General features: G+C 30.7%; 1 protein-coding gene across 2 annotated transcripts in view; it reads right to left on the reverse strand.

Moving 5' to 3' along the window:
- LOC118188382 (protein Cryzl2-like) overlaps positions 1 to 18,495 on the reverse strand; it is a 41,746-nt gene that overhangs the window by 5,537 nt on the left and 17,714 nt on the right. The window contains exons 3-8 of one of the 2 annotated variants that reach the window (XM_085823231.1): positions 16,282 to 16,412; positions 14,425 to 14,531; positions 8,413 to 8,494; positions 8,074 to 8,255; positions 6,135 to 6,363; positions 1,697 to 2,729 (exon numbers count right to left, since the gene is read on the reverse strand). In XM_085823231.1, coding sequence (XP_085679357.1) covers positions 2,697 to 2,729; positions 6,135 to 6,363; positions 8,074 to 8,255; positions 8,413 to 8,494; positions 14,425 to 14,531; positions 16,282 to 16,412 — 764 coding nt within the window. In that variant the 3' untranslated portion in view covers positions 1,697 to 2,696. Of the gene's footprint in view, positions 1 to 1,696; positions 2,730 to 6,134; positions 6,364 to 8,073; positions 8,256 to 8,412; positions 8,495 to 14,424; positions 14,532 to 16,281; positions 16,413 to 18,495 lie in introns of those variants that run through there. The other variant, XM_085823230.1, reaches the window with a different exon arrangement.

Consider the following 18,495-nt stretch of genomic DNA (forward strand, 5'->3'; position numbering starts at 1 on the left):
TTATGCAGCTTCTACCTCTCGTATTATTTAATTATATAAATTATGACAATTTGAAAATTAATAGAATTAAATAATGTGTTGCCATCTATTGAGCATAACATGAATTAGAATTATGCAACACTGCAGCTTTGTCATCTTCCATGACCTGTGCATACTTGTGTAGTCCAACCGTGATATGCAATAAAAACATTGGAGCCATTAATTTTTAAGCAGAGGCTACCAAATTAGGAATGCTAAAGGCAGATGGTGTTTGGTCACCATACCTTTTGCTAAACTATTCTTTTGATTACAACTGTTATATTTACTAATGATTCTAACTTTATCATGAATTTCAAGTTATAGTTTGTAATAACAGGCTAACAGTGCAAAGTCAGGAAACCACTATGGTTAAGTTACCATTGAAACATTAACTCTCACCATATTTGAAGAATGGAATCACCTGAAATCCTGTGAGTCAAACACCTTCTCAAAGCCAAACTATAACTATCATATTGCTACTGGCCATTGTGAAAATCTAGTTGTTATTGTTTTACTAACAGACATTTTTATTTTATTTCTAGCAAGTGTACATGTTCTCAAAGATGTTATTTGATATTCATTTTTTCCTCTATAATGCCAAATTGTAAGTGAAGAAAACAGAACACTTAATGTAGAGTAGAGTTAAATTATTTCTGTTACATCTGTAAAAGATAAAATGGTATGTTTATTGTCCAATACAGTTTTCACCACTTGCGCTAAAAAGACATGCCATGCACGTCGAGATGCTTTTGTCTCAAACCGTGCGCAAAAATAAAAATAACGTGGTTCACACGTCATCTAACAACGAGATTATTTCTCGAGTTACAGCTCTGGATGGCAGACGCGGAGCGGCGTAAATGAGACACTTTACCGCTTGTTATATTGTAGCACACGGCACCGCAACCATGAAGTTTAGTCTTAGCGCAAATGGTTAAATACTTTGCAAAAAGCGAAAGAAAAGTAAACACTACTTGACTCTTAAAGAACATAAATATTTCAATTTAGAAGGTGAATCTCGACAAGCTACAATAAAGAAATTAAAAAATGAAAAGTATCAATAGACACCTCTTAATGCTTTTGTAAAGATGAAAAAACTACTGCAGTTGATGTTACAAAAGTATGATATACATTGAGAAAAGAGGAAAACCATTTTGTAATACAGAAATAACTAAAGAATGTATTGTTGAAGGGGTGGGTATATTAGATCCACAAAAAGTTAATAAATACAAGCAGTTGCCTCTTTCAAGAAGAACTATAACAGATGAACCGCACAAATTAGCTCATAACAGTGCAACTTGGTACAATTATGCAAAATGAAGATGTTTATTTTTCAATTGCTTTAAATGAAATCACCGATAAAACTGACTTGGCTCAAGTTTTATATTTTGTTCGTCTGTAACTGAAAACTTTCAGTGTTAAAAGAACTTGTACTGGGTACATTAACTGAAAGAACTCGTGGAATTGACATTTTTGTAAACTTCAGAGAAGTATCTCATCGATTACAATTAAATGTCAGTAATTTAGTAAGCATATGCTCCAATTATGCACCTTCCATCAAAAGAAAAAAGAAGGAATAAAATGCATCATTGTGAATTTAAGCAGATGCTAAATATAGATGAGGAAACATAAACGTTGATCTACCATAACTACTGCAAGGTTTATTGGCTATCAACAGGACAGGTTTTAAAATTTTTTATCAAAATAAAAATTATAAATTTTTATCAAGGAAATCTATGTGATCTAACAAATGAAACATTTTGCAGAAACATTGTGTTTTTATCTGAGATCATGACAAACCAAAACAATTTAAATATTGCCTACAAGGTAAAATAAAGCATATCTATGAAATGTGGCAAATGATCCAAACATTTTGAAAAAAATTAACATTTTTCAAAACATTTCTGTTTTGCTCCGATATATCTGTAGAACACTTCCTGGAGCTAGCAAACATGCTAAATGAGTAGAAATCTGATAATAGAACATTCGATGAATATTTAGGTATCTTGGATTTTTTAATAGAAAAATATACTGAAAGATTTTTCAAAAATTTGATGAACTTCTACTATGAAATTATTTGTTCCACATTTAGTAGACATAACCAAGGCTCCTACAGAACTACGAATGGAGTTATTTAAGCAAGGAGAAGATAGTACCTTCAAATCCTTTCTTGATACTAAAATAAATCCCATAAAATCTAAAAAAGTACTGTTGAATATCCATGCCTACGAAAGCATGCACATAATTTACTCTTCTACTTTGGATATACTTGCTGCTGCAAGTCAGCATTTTCTCTCATGACAAAAATTAAAACTAGAATGCTAATTACAGATTCTCATTTAGAGGATCAGTTAAAACTGCACATTTATGAAGCTTGATCCAAATATTCAATTGCTTTCAAGCAAGAAATAAATCCAAATATCCTACTAAATTAAATTTTCACACATATTGCTATGTAAGTTTTTTTATAACTTAATATTATTATTTTTCTATTGTACTTCTTTATAGTGTAATAAAAGCCGCCCAGACTGTATAGTGGCTAGGGGAGCTGACTGCGATACTAAAGGACCTGGGTTTGAATCCCGGAGAAGGCATGGCTGCAATTGTCCGTCCCTTCATAGGAGGCAAAGGTGGCCCACCTGTTAGGTGTCTCCATAATAAACTGATCACCACTTCTGACCTTAGTAGTGGCCAAGGCAAAATTGGCTGAGGGCCTGTCATTGGTAAAAAATAATAATAATAATGTAATAAATTTATTTAAATATACTTTATTATTTTTATTTTAAGTGGTATTTAAATATTTGTAGTTGTTTATTAAAAATAGTAAATGTATTATGTTGTAAAGTTTTATGTTAAACAATAAATAAATGATTTCATTTTTTGTATTATTTTTGTATAATTAATAAATTGATAAAAACTATAATAATTTTACAAAAGTCTCATTTATAGGTATATCAACTCATGTGGCCTCCTTTATTACTGCCTAATTTAAATGTGGCTTCTAATAGTAAAAAGGTTCCTCATCTCTGACCTATACAGTACAAAGTCCAAAATTCAGACTACCAGCCAAGGAAAAATATCTAGGGATGGAGAATATTGATTAAAACACCTGCTTCCTGAATAACAGTAAACAGATGTGATGGGATTTTTTTCTAGACTAACTGATATTCCTGCATGTCACATTCAAACACCTGCTGGCTAGAAAAAAAGGCACCATGGACAAGACAACACACTGATTGTCATTATAACTGATGCTTGCCAAGAGTACTGATGTTTGCCTTTAGTGGTTATGGGGGAAGGCTAGCATTTTTCTATCTGACCTGAACAGTGTAGGAAGCTCCAATGTTCCCATGTCACATGTCATCTTACTAAATTTAAATTGATGATCTAAAATCTGGAACTATCTGGAATCACTAAAGTCTGGTGACTTTTTATCTTGGACTTTGTACTGTATAAGTAATAACAAGAATGATGAGGTAGAAAAGAAAAAGTCAATACTAAATGCGTTATGCTTTTTTCTTCTAATAAATATATATTTGTAGAGTTAAGATGATCATTTTTAATCAAACATCATTCACAAATTTAAAAGATATATAAGTGCTTGGGCAAGGGCATCTGCTGTGCAATTATTTCAAGCAAACACTGACATTTTTACAGTATTTAACAGTCGTAATGAAAGAAGAGAAGCTGAGAATAACATTCATGAAGCAAAGGAAAATAACAGAAAATGGAAGATTTCAATTTAAGATTTTGAAAGCAAATATTGATTTTCTTCATAAAGGATATTAATATTACACTATATTACTAGTTATTAGCAATTTTTCAGTAACTTAAGCATTTCCCAAAGATGACACCAATTAATCATCACATGTTCAATTTTAATTGAAACAAAAACAGGCACAGCATGTGATAAAATCAGATATAAGGAGAGTTTCCTTATTGAAAATGAGATTAATGGGTCTAAAATTTAAATTAAATTTTTATCTTGTAAGATATATCATATTTCCTTATGTATTTTTTTTTCAGTTAGCTTTTTAGTGCAAGGTTCTGAAAATCTTAATCTTAAAAAAAAAATATTCAAGTAATTTTCTCTTTCCTCAATGTGTTCAGAGAACAAGCTTCCCTAAATTTTAAAATGGGTTCATTAACATAAATAAACATTTTACTAATGATAATAAAAATAATGTGAAATACTACAAATAATCCAAAGCAATACATCTTTCTGTGTTGGTGATAAGTTTATTCCTTCCTTGCATTGCTTTATTTAGAATATTTAAATGTCTGATTAATTTCGGAAAAGCTTAATCTTATCCATGTATTATTAAGTACCCCATCGATGATTTTATTTATTTACTTATGTGTCATGAAGATTTTGACGTCAGTTATTAAATCAAAAAATTGTTTTAATGCAGCTGCTCCTCACCATACCTACTTTACCACATTATACTAGTATATTATTTCCCTATACTCATTTTCAATTTCTTCAAGCAGTACAACAAAACAAACTCAATGATTCAGAGCTTGTCTACAAATTCAGTTTACTGTGTAAATTATTGTTTCACTAACATTATCCATATGCAAATTTTTCACACAATACTTACAATAAATGTATGGCTGATGTAATAACTAATTAACATAATTACTAATGTAATATTCGGAGGTTACATAAAAATGCTTTGGAGGCTGCCACAGTTTCAAGCCACAGTTCTAAGCTATATTATAATTTATATAATATAATCACATCCTTTTATAATACATTTATATTTTGTCTTTAAGTAATTTGACAAATAAGGAATTGATATTTTTTATATTAATTTCATATGTTTATATCTTGCATGTCTTTATGCAAAATTTAATACAAAAAATAAATAGGATATCAACATAGAATTTTTACAATTCTACAAATCAAATCTGTTTATTAGAACATCAAGTACAAAAGATACAGATTAATTAAAAGTGACGTTTCACTTCTAAAATCAAGTTCCTGTTCAACACAATAATTTAAAAGTCTAGTCAGTGGCAATCAGAAAAAAAAGGATGCATTATTTAGAGTCTAGTCAGAAGATATGACATATTATTAGTTTGAAAAGTTTTAGAAGAGAAATTTCACATCTTTACAGTTAGGAGTCAATGAAAGATGGATGATTTCATTAATTCCCCATTCACTAAGTAGTTTATAGACTTCTATTACAGAATTAGTTTTAATAATAATGAATAAAAAATTCTTTCCATGTGATCTTGTAATGTAATAGCACAATAAGCCAGTAATTGAAAGTTCTGACTCTAGACAAACAGACATAGACAATTATTCTTCACCAGGTTCCTAATTGTGGATCTATTTCTGCCTCTGAAACTAGTACCTAAACTAAAATCATAATTGGTAATATGTCACAAACTTGTACAGGTTGATTGGGGATCATCTCCCTCTTTCCCTGAATGCCTTTATATTTGGGAAAGAATGTAAAGAATTAAGATCCTCCTCCCAGATGCTTTTGCAATGTAACAGTGAGTATATTGAATCAATTATTCAAAGGTACTGTGTTTTACTCTGGAAAGGATGAAGTTTATTTTCAAAGATTAACTATTTTAATATCAGTAAAATCATTATTATCATATTGATATTATAGTTTATTAAAGAAATATTCTTTATGTTCAAATGGTTAAAATCTTTACAGAAAATTATATAACACTTACTTGAAAGGGCAGATTCTTTACATTAATAGTACTTTAATTAAGACAGTAGAAATTGCTGTCTTAATTAAAAGACCATAATCACAATAATTGAAAAATAAAAGGGTAAAATCTCCTAAATGGGAAAAAAAAGGGGGGAACAAGTGAAAATCTATGAAAATGAAGCTATAAAAATTAAAATTATGAATTATATGTACGTATACATATATAAAAAGAAGCAGAAAGAAAGGAAATAAGTTTTTGTTTCAAGACCAATAAGCAGAATTTTTAAATGCTACTGCATCTGGAGAAAGAACAATGTTTACCTACAAAAAGTGCCATGATAATGCTTTAAATGAAACACTATCACTTAATTATACATCAAACACATATTAACATAAATGCTCATATGATTTAAATACAAATTCTATATATATTTAAATACTTACATCTTTCAGTTTGAAGTGTGCTGCAATATGTGGATCTATGAAATCTTCTAAATACATGTCTATGACTTCTTGAACAGTACTTCGATAAGTTTCATTAATCATCTTTTGATAATGTGTAAGTGAAACACCTATAAGGGCACATGACTTAGGCAACAACTGACTTGTAAGTATCTGAGGTATTTTCCTAGATGAAAATCCAAGAACGACAATGCAACCTTCAGCTGCAATGCTGTAAAATGAAATGTGATTTATTAAAAGAAATGCCTAAACTTAGAAATCAAAATAATATGTCATTCATAAATTTTAACAATTGATATAAAAATACTGAAACAAGTGATTCTGAAAAGAAATATGCATATACAAATATCTATAAATTTTACATATCATATTACTAGAAAGCCCGGCGGTCATACGAAATGATAGCTGTTCTAGATATTATAATTTGTAATTAAAATGATTTGTGCAAAGGTGTCTGCTATTTCAAACTGAATTACCTAGGGCAGGCAACTAGGATGCCTCTTTGCTTACTGCCCTACGGGGTTTCCCTCTTCTACTTGCTTAATTGCTTAAAGTAGAGTGCAATGAAGGAAACCACTGGTGGTACATATCTTAAGAGCCACCGCTAGCTCAATAAATAAAGGTGATTTAAATAATAAAATGTTAATTCACATGTCAAAGATCTCTTTGTGCACAACATTTCTTGTTTAGATCTTTCCATCACTTTTAAGCTCGCCTTGCAGAGGACCATCCATTATTTTTAATTTTATGTCTGTTCTTTCACGAACTTTTGAACAGGCAACATAATGTTGACCGCGTCCAAATGCAGGCTCAGGTAAAAAAATGCCAACAAGCTTAAGCGTTTGGCCCAGACACTTATTGATGCTCATAGCAAGTTTTACAGGAAATTGTCTACGTCTCAATTCAAACGGCAACCCTGTTTGAGATGGAGCCAAATCAATTCTTGGAATGACATGTATTTCACCTTTAGAGGAGCCAGTCAAAGAATTAACTATTATGACATTATTTTTCAATTGGAGAACCTTTAGTCTTGTACCATTGCAAAGACCCCTTCTGGTGTTAAGATTTCTTAACAGCATAGTAATTGCTCCAAGAATAAGAGAAATTTGGGAGAAATATGTTGTAAATCAGAGTGGCATGAGTATGGTCAGGAGTCTCCCACCTAAATTGTCAGATTTGGTAACTCAGTATCAGTATCAGAACCTGTTAGTTTAAACCACTGAACTACTGCAAATAGCTGCACTCTTAATTAGGTTCCAAATATGACTGCAATAGAACAGATTAAAAATTGATCTTCAAAATGATCTTTTTTATATTACTGTCCTATCAATAGCTGCAAGTTACAGAGACATGAATTATTAGTAGATGTGCCCTTTGTTCTGTCCCATCTTATTGTTGTAACATTCATCTTACTAGAGGGCGTTGCAACGCACCCCCCTAACCAGCAGAATCTCTGTAGACCGCGAGCAGAGCAGTTGTTTCTTTAAGCTCCTACACCATCTTTTGTAATAGCCATCAGTGCTAGCAAGAACATACAGCTCTGATACTTAAGGCCCCTGTGCCTTTTTATTAATGAATAAAATTTTATAATTGATTACAGTCCATCATTCTTTCGACGGATCTCACTCTCTAACACCCTTGATTCAACTGCCAACAGATGGCAGGCTTGTTTTTTCTATGTGCACATAGAATATATTTTCTAAGTCACAATCAAAAGTATCTCACATCTAGTTGCATAGATCTTAAGTACATTATCATATTGAATAACCTAAGGAATATACTTATCTAAGTAAATAACTTACTTAAGTGACAATCAATCATTAGTTTTTAAACCCAATTTAACAGAATTGAAACATCTACAAATTCAGTATCAAATTAAGATTTTTGAATTTTTATTCTAGTTAACAATAAATAAAATTACCTTTGTAAGCAATCTTCAAACACATCTCCACCAACAGCATCAAAAACTATTTTTACTCCTCTGTTATTAGTTTCCTTCATAACAATTTTTGCTATTTCCTTTTTGGTATAATTGATAGTAGAAAATGCTCCTTTCTCCCTTAAGATGCTTGCTTTTTCTTCAGTATCACAGGCACCAATCACCTGAGCATAATTAAAATTAAAATTTATCCCAATTTGTAAATATATCTTTCTTCTTTAGATAGTAAGTATTATTAACACAATTTTTATTAAGCAAAGTAATGAGATTCAAATATCATTAAGTACATTTACATATATAATATATACAAATTTATCTTACTTTTGCTTTAAATAAATTTGAAGCAAGATCAACAGCAGCCAGTCCTAGACCTCCAGCAGCAACAGTCACAAGAACTTCATCCCTAAAAACATTTGTGTGCCAAACAAAAATAAAATATAGTTTTCTTTAAAATGAACAATTTTTATAATAGAGATGAGTGTAAATAGTTACACTTTTATGGTTAGTATTACTAGTTCAATATTCTATTAAATCTGTTAAAAATATTTACATGCAAGATCATAAAATTTAAATAAGTTTTCATACTTTTTTTTTTTTTTTTTTTAAATTTCTAAAAGTTTGGCATTCAAAATTTACTAAGAAGCAAATTAGTAAATTTTGAATTGTTCGGTGTATTTCTTTATTTTCAGTGGTATGTGACATTAAGAAGAAACTGTGAAAAAATCTTACATTCTCAGATTATTAGCAGTATTTAGCAAGAACGAATGTTTATAAAACTTTATCTCCTTTAAGGAAAAACTCTTTAATTCTTACAAAAATACACCCGTTTTAAAATGATCTAGTAATTATTCTCTCTAAATCTAAAAATCTATTTTTCTCTCTTCATTTTATGGTACAATGTATTTTTATAAAAATATATTTATGAAAATTTAGTATCCTTTGAACTCAGTTAAAACAAATAGCTATTCACATATACATATGGTGTTTCATACTATTTTATTTTGTTAAATTAAATTTATGTATGCCGCTCTGATGACACCGCAAATATCTATGGGGTATTCTAGTTTCTGCCACACTCATGATAGATATCCTTTCTTAATGATTCGAGCATTTCACTTAGCCACTGTTTCAGTTGCTGTCCTGGGGAAGTGGAGGCATGAATACTTTTTCTTTAACAAAATCCCAGAGGAAAATATCACAAGGGGTTAGATATAGGGATCTCAGTTGCCAACAAAGCAATGGCATATCATTTGACAAATTTGTGACTGTACAGGTGACGCCCAAACTAAAATGTGGTGGGCAAATTATTGCACACCACATTTTAGTTTGGCATCACCTGTACAGTCATTAGATTTGCTGAAGCAGGAAGCATAAAAAATGTGCAATGCTCTCTCCAAGAACTCCCAATTCACCAACTGCTGGATGTGACCATGAAGGCATATAGTAAAATATTATTCATAATTTACAATCACATGCAAGAACACCTGCATTTAATTATAAATTATGAATAAGCACATAATATGAATAACAATGAAGTATAAATATTACTACTACATATTCGTAAGCAAAGCAAAAAATTATGTCAACAGAAATATTTTTGCATCCATTACAGACATAATTTATCAAATTAATACATATAGGATGCACCTCAAAAGCATCCAGACATAACTTACAAACAGTGATTTCATTCATATATTTTGCACAAAAAACTCACAAAAATGCAAAAGGCTACAAGTCAGTCTATAAACTTATTTGAAAATTGCTAGATATGAAAAACATGGTGAGGTCTAAAATAATTATTCACTACAGTTACAGAAAATCTATTTACAAATTTTGATTTACATAGTATATGCTCTTTCCACTGTATGTGAAAAAATATAAATACAAATATGCAGGAATCACTGTAGTATAAAACCAATGCCTGCTGACAGGAGATGCCAAAAAGTGTTGTAGAAGATAGTAGGCAAAACCACTCATCGATGGCAAAAAATACTAATAACAAATTTAAAACTGGAAATGATAATAGATCATTAAACATTCTGAACAATGGCCCAAGTTGCTGCAAATAAACTGCATGTTAAATTGACTAGTGGCAGACATTGGTTACAGTGGAGCAGAGCCTGATATTTATAGATTTTTGAGCAAAGTTGGTGAGCTACAGAATGAAGAATCATGATTAATTGTAAAATAGGTAGAGGCCTGCAGAATATCAAATTAATGCTACTTAACAGATTTTGCTGTTCCAAATACGAAGTTCAGTGGCATAAAGCTGCTTTTCCTGCTTCAGACTGTTGCTCCTCCGAAAAGAATAAATATGATTGTTTACTGGCTATTTTTATATATTTCTATGATACCATTGTAACAGCTTGGTAAAAGTATATTCTTGTTCTAATATAACCAGCATCCATTTCTTAAAGTGTAGGTTATGCATTGCTTGTTTAATGACATAAATATTGAGGAGGGAAATAAATGCATATGTACACTGCATAAAAAAAAAGGGGGGGCAGTTCTGTATCTCCTGTTCTACTGGGCGGACTGACAAAATTCAAATTGTATTTTACATGTCTCGAAAGCATCAGTTAGGATATATATTAGATTTATATGTAGCATTATTGTAACAGAGGTATTTTGACACAAAATCAGACTTTTTCTGAAATAACATATCAATTTTTTTCCATATTTTGATTCTATGACTCAAATTATGCGCAGATATTAAATTTTGTAAATTTTGGTGAGAAATTTAAAAATTTAACTTTTATTTTTTTTATTTTTTTCAGTTTGCATCAAGAATAATTCACTTGGTGGAATTCTTAATTTATAGTAACCTACTTACTTTTTTTTTGCATTGATGCACGACAGAAAAAAAAGACTATCGTTCATTCTTTCAAATAATTTAAACTAAGTGCGTAAACCACATTTTTGTTATTATTGCTCCAAAAAAAAAGCTGCCAAATTTCAAAACGCGCTAAAATGTAAATTCATGTATATCTTACGAAATTTTGAATAAAAACTCTAATTTTCTGCAGATATGCTTAGAAATACATCTACTTTAAGATGATGCTAAAAATTTTATAGGTTATAATACAAATTTTTTTTTGAAAAATTTATAAAAATATTTTTAAATAAATAATAAAAAAAAAATGTGCAATATATATTGGATTAAGCCTAAATTTCGAATTCTGGAAGAAGGAATCAAGTAAGTTTAATAAAAAAGAGATATTAATAAATATATATCGAATTCAATTAACATTGAGGAGCTAAAATTTTGAGAGCTAATTTTTAAAAAAGTACTCGTGTGATTTTTACAAAACCTGGCAGCATGGTATAATTTGAGGCATAAAATTAAAATATAGAAAAAAATTAGCTTGTCATTTTCAGAAAAAGTAAGATTTTGTGTCAAAATACCTATATTAAAATAATGCTATCTATAAATCTAATACATAACCTAAGTTGTGCTTTCAAGACATGAAAAACGCAAGTTGAATTTCATCAATCAGCCCAGTAGAAGAGATATAGAATTTCCGCCCCCCACAGTGCACATCAATGGCATCCTGTCAAATTAAACTTGCCCCCTAAAACTTTTACAACAATGTTTCATAAAACATTTCCCAGGTGGTTTGTTCCCCCCCTCCCATTTCATAAATGTAACTGCACATTTATTTTATGTGAAGCAGAAAATGCAAACGTTCCTCACAAAAATCAGATGAGCTCTAGTAACATTAGCTATACTTGAAGACTGCACTGGGCAGCTTTCATTGATACCCACAAAGCCACAATTTTCTTTTTTGCACTTTTGCAGCTGAGGATGATGTTTTGGTAAAGCCATTGAAACTAGTCCTGTGAAAATTCGAAAATATAAAGCTGATTTTTGTTGTTTACTTTCGAAATCAATATTTGTTTGGCATGTTATTGTATCTTAATTACTGTACTTTTTAATGCAATATTTTAGCATTGCCCAAGAATATGTTCTTTCAATACATGACAGAATTAAAGAAAAATATACTGCGATAGTAATTTGGAGATTAAATAAAACAGCAAACAGGGGCTAAGTAAATAAATGCAACTCTTCTCACAACAGATCATTATCAAGACTCTGCAAGCGAGCAAAATAGGTCGCAAAAGCAACGTTTCAGCTTTCAGCATTACACAGTTATACTCCTACCGCTTATTCAATTTGTCATTTGGGATCCTCCAGATTTTATAAAAGGCAGACTTATTCCATATATTCTTGTGCATACAAAACTGAAGTATTACACCCAGCATTTCAAAGAGGAATTATATCAACTTCAGGATATCAATAACTATATCAAATTCTAGATAATTAACTGCTAAAAAAGTTTTAAAAAAAAATTGCTTCCTCAATATTGTATTTTTTTTAGACAAACTTATTAAATACTTTGAAGAATTACTTATTATTTTTGGTTAGTAGATTTTGTGCCCTAACAAAATAAAAAGTTCTACCACTTGAAGAAAAAACTGAAAAATGTCGTGCACAGATGATTTAGTAAAATAAATGTGCAGCTATGTCTTGAATAATTCCCATTTTTTTATTAAATAAATGCATAAGATATAAAGCATTCATTTACAATGAAATAATATCATAACAGTTTTTTTCCACCACCATTTTGAAGAAATGATTTTTTTAAATATGAAATTTTATGTATTACATCCTTAATTTTGGGCAGGAGGCTAGCTTCTGGGATGTCAAACTAAAATCTGCCGGCGCAAATCTCGCCAAGAAAACTTTATTGGCAACAACATACAGTATTGATTCAGAAGTCAAACAACAAAAATCAGCGTTACATTTTCAAAATTTTCACAGGACTAGTTTCGATGGTTTTACCGAACCACCAACCTCAGCTGCAAAACCTAGTCCTGTGAAAATTTTGAAAATATAATGCTGATTTTTGTTGTTTAACTTCTGAATTAGTATTTATTCGGCGTGTTATTGTGTCTTAACATACAGTATACACATAACAAATGTTAACCAATGTTAGTTCTAAGAATTTTTTATTTTGAAGGAATAAACATTTTAATATAGTTTAAAATTTTGTAAAAAGCCAATAAATAAAAACAATTAATTTGTAAAAAGACATTAATTTAAGAATTTACTATGCTTTCATGGGTCAACATCCTGATTCGCCGGTGCATATCACGTGACCCCAAGTGATTTTATCTCACGTAAACTATGTTATAAAACTCTAATTCTCTCAGTAATTATCTACATTAATTTCAAGTTAAATCTTAAATTAAATCTTATGGAATACAAGTTTAAATGCAAGAATTATTTCAATTTGTATGAATAGTTTACTCAGAAATTATGTAAAACAGCAGTGCTTTACTTCACTTGTGCATTCTCGTTAGATTTGATGAATTTAACCCTTGATTTTGCCTTTTCTATATTTTTGCCTTCAGGTGAATGGTGTTATTGCATCCTAATTAATTACCGTGAATAGTCTTAGGGCAAAAAATTTAACTATCTTGTAAAAATTCTATGTAATTGCATGCCAGTATTGAAAGAAACAATCAATCTGATAAGAAATGGCTGCGATTTGTTTTGAAAATGAAGGGTAAAAGGTTACCAGTGAAGATATTCCGCTTGGCATCAGTTGTACCATTATTGGCGACTTTATCGCTTGCGCCGGCAAAACGGAAAAGTACCATTTTTTCTTCATGTCTAGTTCCCACTGATGAAAAATAAGACATGCAATTATACATATTGTTAGAAATTTTTAATAATGTAACATGAATGAGGCTTAAGAAAATGAAGCTGTGCCGAAAAAATAAGATCACAGGAACAAGTCTATTTAACATTAGGTAAATAGCTATCTCGCTAAATTTGTAAGATGTGGGTAAAATTGGCGAAATTTTGGTCTGGTCATTGTATAACTGTAACTGCATAACTGTAATTGATCTCTGTATGTAAGTGTAACTGTATCTGGCCCTTATATGTAACTTTATCCGTGCATGCCTTCCAGTAATTTCGAGGAATGCAAGGTACTAGAGATTCCTTGGTGGGCACGGATAAACTATACAAGCCAAGAGAAAGCATCAGTTCTCAGAATTTAGTTGAGAGTTGACTTTGGAGTATTGTGAGATTTGCATGCAAGTATCACGCTTTAGATGTGCTTTTGCATTGTGTTCTGTTTATCTAGGCTGAAGTGGTAACTACTGTGCTCCATTATACTGAGAAGAGCTGTACAAGTTCTTTTAAGTTCCAGAACTGTAAAGTGCTTCTTCTGGAAAAAAGATTTTTATCACGCTATCATCAGTTCTGTGTGCATTCAATCTATTATGAATCTGTACACACATAACAATAAATATATTACTTACTCTTCACAAAGGTTGGCTCTCCGAGCAGCTATTAAAACTGTAGCATAACTATCAACTAGTGCAGCAACAGAATCAAAAGCCACATCTTGAGGAATTTTCCACAGATCCTTATTAAAAAGTATACATTAAGTTAAATTTATATCGTTTATTACAAATTAAACAAATTCCAGCATTTCACTTACTGTATTTACTATACCAGCACAAATATAAAATCAAGTTGCACTTCTGAAACGCTATTTTATATGTACAACCTAACAATTAAAAGCACAGTGACAGTTTTACTCCCTACTTATTAAGTTTTATATTAAAAACGTATTTACTAAGGTTTTAAGCAACTTAATTATTATTAACTTAATTTTTTGAATGTACTAAAAATGGCCAAACTGTGGTTTGCTACATACAGCTCTTTGGCCTGTTAAATGTGGCTCATATAGTAGCGAGTTATAGCTTTATTTCGGAAATGGAATTTGAAATATTGAATTGAGACATATTTTAACAGTCAAGAATTCAGTTTTTTAAATTACAATGGTGACATTATCTTGAATGGAAGTTTTCTTATCTTTAAATCCACTCCCTAAATTTAAAACATTATTAGAGTATCTCACTTTAAAAGTCTAAATTTACACAGCTTTATGTAAAACAGGCTTCTGTACTAAATTCATTTTTATTTTGAACCCGAAACAAACAAGCCAATGAATGAGTAAACAGTTATAGTCTGAAAATTAGATAACACATTTTAAAAAGTTCCATTTTTATAATTGCTATTATCATATTTCAAAGTGCTCATTTCTCTTATACAGTCCAGTTTATAAGTCTTTAATCCGGACGTCCATAATTCGGAATGATCTATAATCCGGACCTCAAAGCTACAAACTTTCTGCACATGCATAAACGCATAATGCATTTATGCATGCGCGTTTAATGTATAATGGACGGTATAAGCTAAGCTAAAATTATCTAATTATCTACTTCAGTTAATGTTGCAGATTGCGTTGTTCCTTAATCTTTGAATTGGATCCGACTTATTATTTTTTTCAGACTGTTAGAGCAATTTTATAAAAGTAAGCTTGAACTTTCGATTATGCCAAAAAGAATTTCCGATTCTGGAGCTGCCAAAGGATCTACAAAGCGAAAGCATCTTTCGATGTCCATCAAACAAAAAGTGGAATTGCTGCAAAAAAATGGATAAAGGCATATCCTTCTGTTTTCTAACCATTCCGAAATCTGTTTATCAATTTCACGCTGCTCTGTGGGATGGGGGGGGGGGGAAGCGTGGCACGCAATGAACTGGAAGTTGATTTGTCAGCGCTATCCTTATCTTCAGGGCAGATGTACTTATTTTATTCGGCTTATAATTCCTTACTAAATGTAGTATTTCATTTCGATGTACTCCGTCTTTGATATGATTTAAATCAAATTCCTTGTCATTATAAATTCAAGAATACACATCAAATAGTTTTCTGGATGCAATTTTCTAATTTCTACTATGCATAATGTATGCTTTATTCATGCGTGCGTTGAAAGAAATGTTTAATAAAGTAAACAAACAAACATTAAGGAGTTTTTTTTTTGTAAATTTTGATAAACCTCTTTATTTCATAAATTATGGTTTCATATTTTTAATTTTATAATTTCTGCATGCCATCTTACCAATTTAAATTGATGATCTATAATCCGGAAAAACTGATAATCCGGAATCGCCGAAGTCCCAACGAGTCCGGATTAAAGACTTTTGACTGTATTTTGATAACTGAAAAATTACAAAAAATAAGAATAACTGAGGAAAATACATTTAAACACAGCAAAGTAATATTTGGGAAAAAAATTAATTTGCTAAGTCCATAAAAAAATACCCACTCTTTCTTCAGACACACACTCTTCAGCCATCGCAGAAAAATTATCTTTGTTCAAACCAATTACTTTATCGCCAACATAAAAATTCTTCACTTTGGAGCCAACCTGCAGCACTTCTCCAGAAAATTCATAACCTATATATATATAAATATAAAAATTCAAATAAACCAATGTATAAAATCAAAATATATCACTGATAATGATATAAGGCATTATTTAAGTACATTGTTTGTAAGGAACATATTAACCTTCTTAACTGCCGTGGCGTATATATACACCTTGCTCAGCCAATGCGTTAACTGCCCCAAGCGTATATATACGCCCTTCCAAAATACTATCATTTGCTTTGCGCTGCTACCCGTAAAATTATTCGCAAAGCTTTGGAATGCAACACCACAGTGACCTTGACAAGCATGTGAAGGAGGATACTATTTCAGAGAAGTGTGGGGAGAAATTGGAGAGAGGGGTGTGTCTAAAGCGGTGAAAGTAATGACTGCGCAGTATTGGCTGGTGTTGTTTGAGAAAACATTTTTTTTTTTTTTTTTTTTTAATTCTGTGTCCTCCGTTTTCGTTTACTTTTTGTAGAATGTTGCAGGAATAAAGAAAGATATAATGGATGTTTCAAACCCATTGATCTTTTTTGAATTATTTTTTGATGAACTGCTCATGCTTCATATTGTTACTGAAACTAACGTTTTGTAGACGAGTATATGAATCAACTCCTTGCAAACGAAAAATCAAGAACAAAATCGTGGCATTCAACCAGTTTGGAAGAAATATATGTTTTTTTAGGCATACTGATTTCACAAGGTACAACACTGAAACCTGATATTACACCTTACTTGTCTAAAAATGAATTGATCGAAACTCCATTTTAAGGGATCTTTTTTATTATAAAAACATCATTTTTATTATACTTTTACTCAAAACATTAAATTTTGTGCATTCATTTTTCTTTATTCTTTATCTTGTGAAAGTAAAGAGTTTTTAGAAAGTAAAACTTGCACTTATTTTCCCCCTAATACATCGCATAACTACGCACGCCTGTATGAAAAACCATGGCACTGGGAAATGAATCTTGTACGTTTTCCGCGGCAGTTAAGGGGTTAATTTATCTAACAGTTAAATTTTGAGTTAAACTTTCTTTCCTATCATTTCTGAATTTCAACTTACAACTTCCAGCCGGAATGTAGTTTTAGAATCACGTTTGAATGCAAATGAGGAAGAGCAGTATTTAAGTCCTGCTGTCTTAGTCAGAGAGAACCAGAGATTCTAGCTAGTGCAGCAGAACGCATCCGCCATTTTAGGCTACTCCCTCTTAAGCTATTAATATGCTCGGCCATGCTTTAGCTCTTGACAGCTTTGCAGTCAATCAGCGTTAAGGGGCCAACTCCGTTAGAAGTTTGATAGCTTCGGCTATATCTTTTTAGTTAAGATTAGTTTAGTTCTTAGTCTCTCAAGTTCAAGCCCGAGGGCCGGCTTTATTGTACAACTCCGAGACAGAGTTCTATTAAACCTTATTTGAATAATAAAGGGTCTTTATTATTCAAACCCCTTTTCAAGCTTTGGTTACTGTCTCACGAACTCAAGCGATTAGTCACTTACTAGTTCTTAAGATTCTTCATATTCAACTGTAACTTAAGGTACACAGTAAAGAATCTTACATGTTTTCTACCATTAACAGAACTGAAGATAGTATTATGAAATTGAATATATTTATAAACTTACATCAAAAAATAATTAAATTCATTTAGAAACACTATGAAATTTAACAGGTTTATGAATCCGTAATCAAATAAAAGCTTTAATAATTTTAATTTAAAACTATTTAAAATATTTAAATCAGTTAATCTACAGTACAAATTATTTTTCCCAGAAAATAAGAAGTAGTATTCAAAAGAACACATCAAATATTCCAACTAAAAATGAACCAAGACAATTATGTCATAGTTTTACCTTCTCATTATTTATAAAATAAATACATATAGATATTAGATTGAGTTCAAAAGGTGTAGAAATTATGATGATCATATCTGAGGAAATTTTGTCTGTAACTGTTAGCATAACAAATATCATAAAAGTTACTAGAATTATAACTATCAAGGAAATCAGGTTTCAGTTTTCCTTTAAAAAAAAATAATAATAACTGTAGTTTTAATTCAGTCCTTTGCAGCTTTAGTGCAGGATTTTTTTCATTAAATTTTTTTTTAATCCCAA

Source organism: Stegodyphus dumicola, chromosome 9 (assembly GCF_044657685.1).
Source record: "Stegodyphus dumicola isolate Sdum_Otavi_A_Nest chromosome 9, ASM4465768v1".
Taxonomy (NCBI): Eukaryota; Metazoa; Arthropoda; class Arachnida; order Araneae; family Eresidae; genus Stegodyphus; species Stegodyphus dumicola.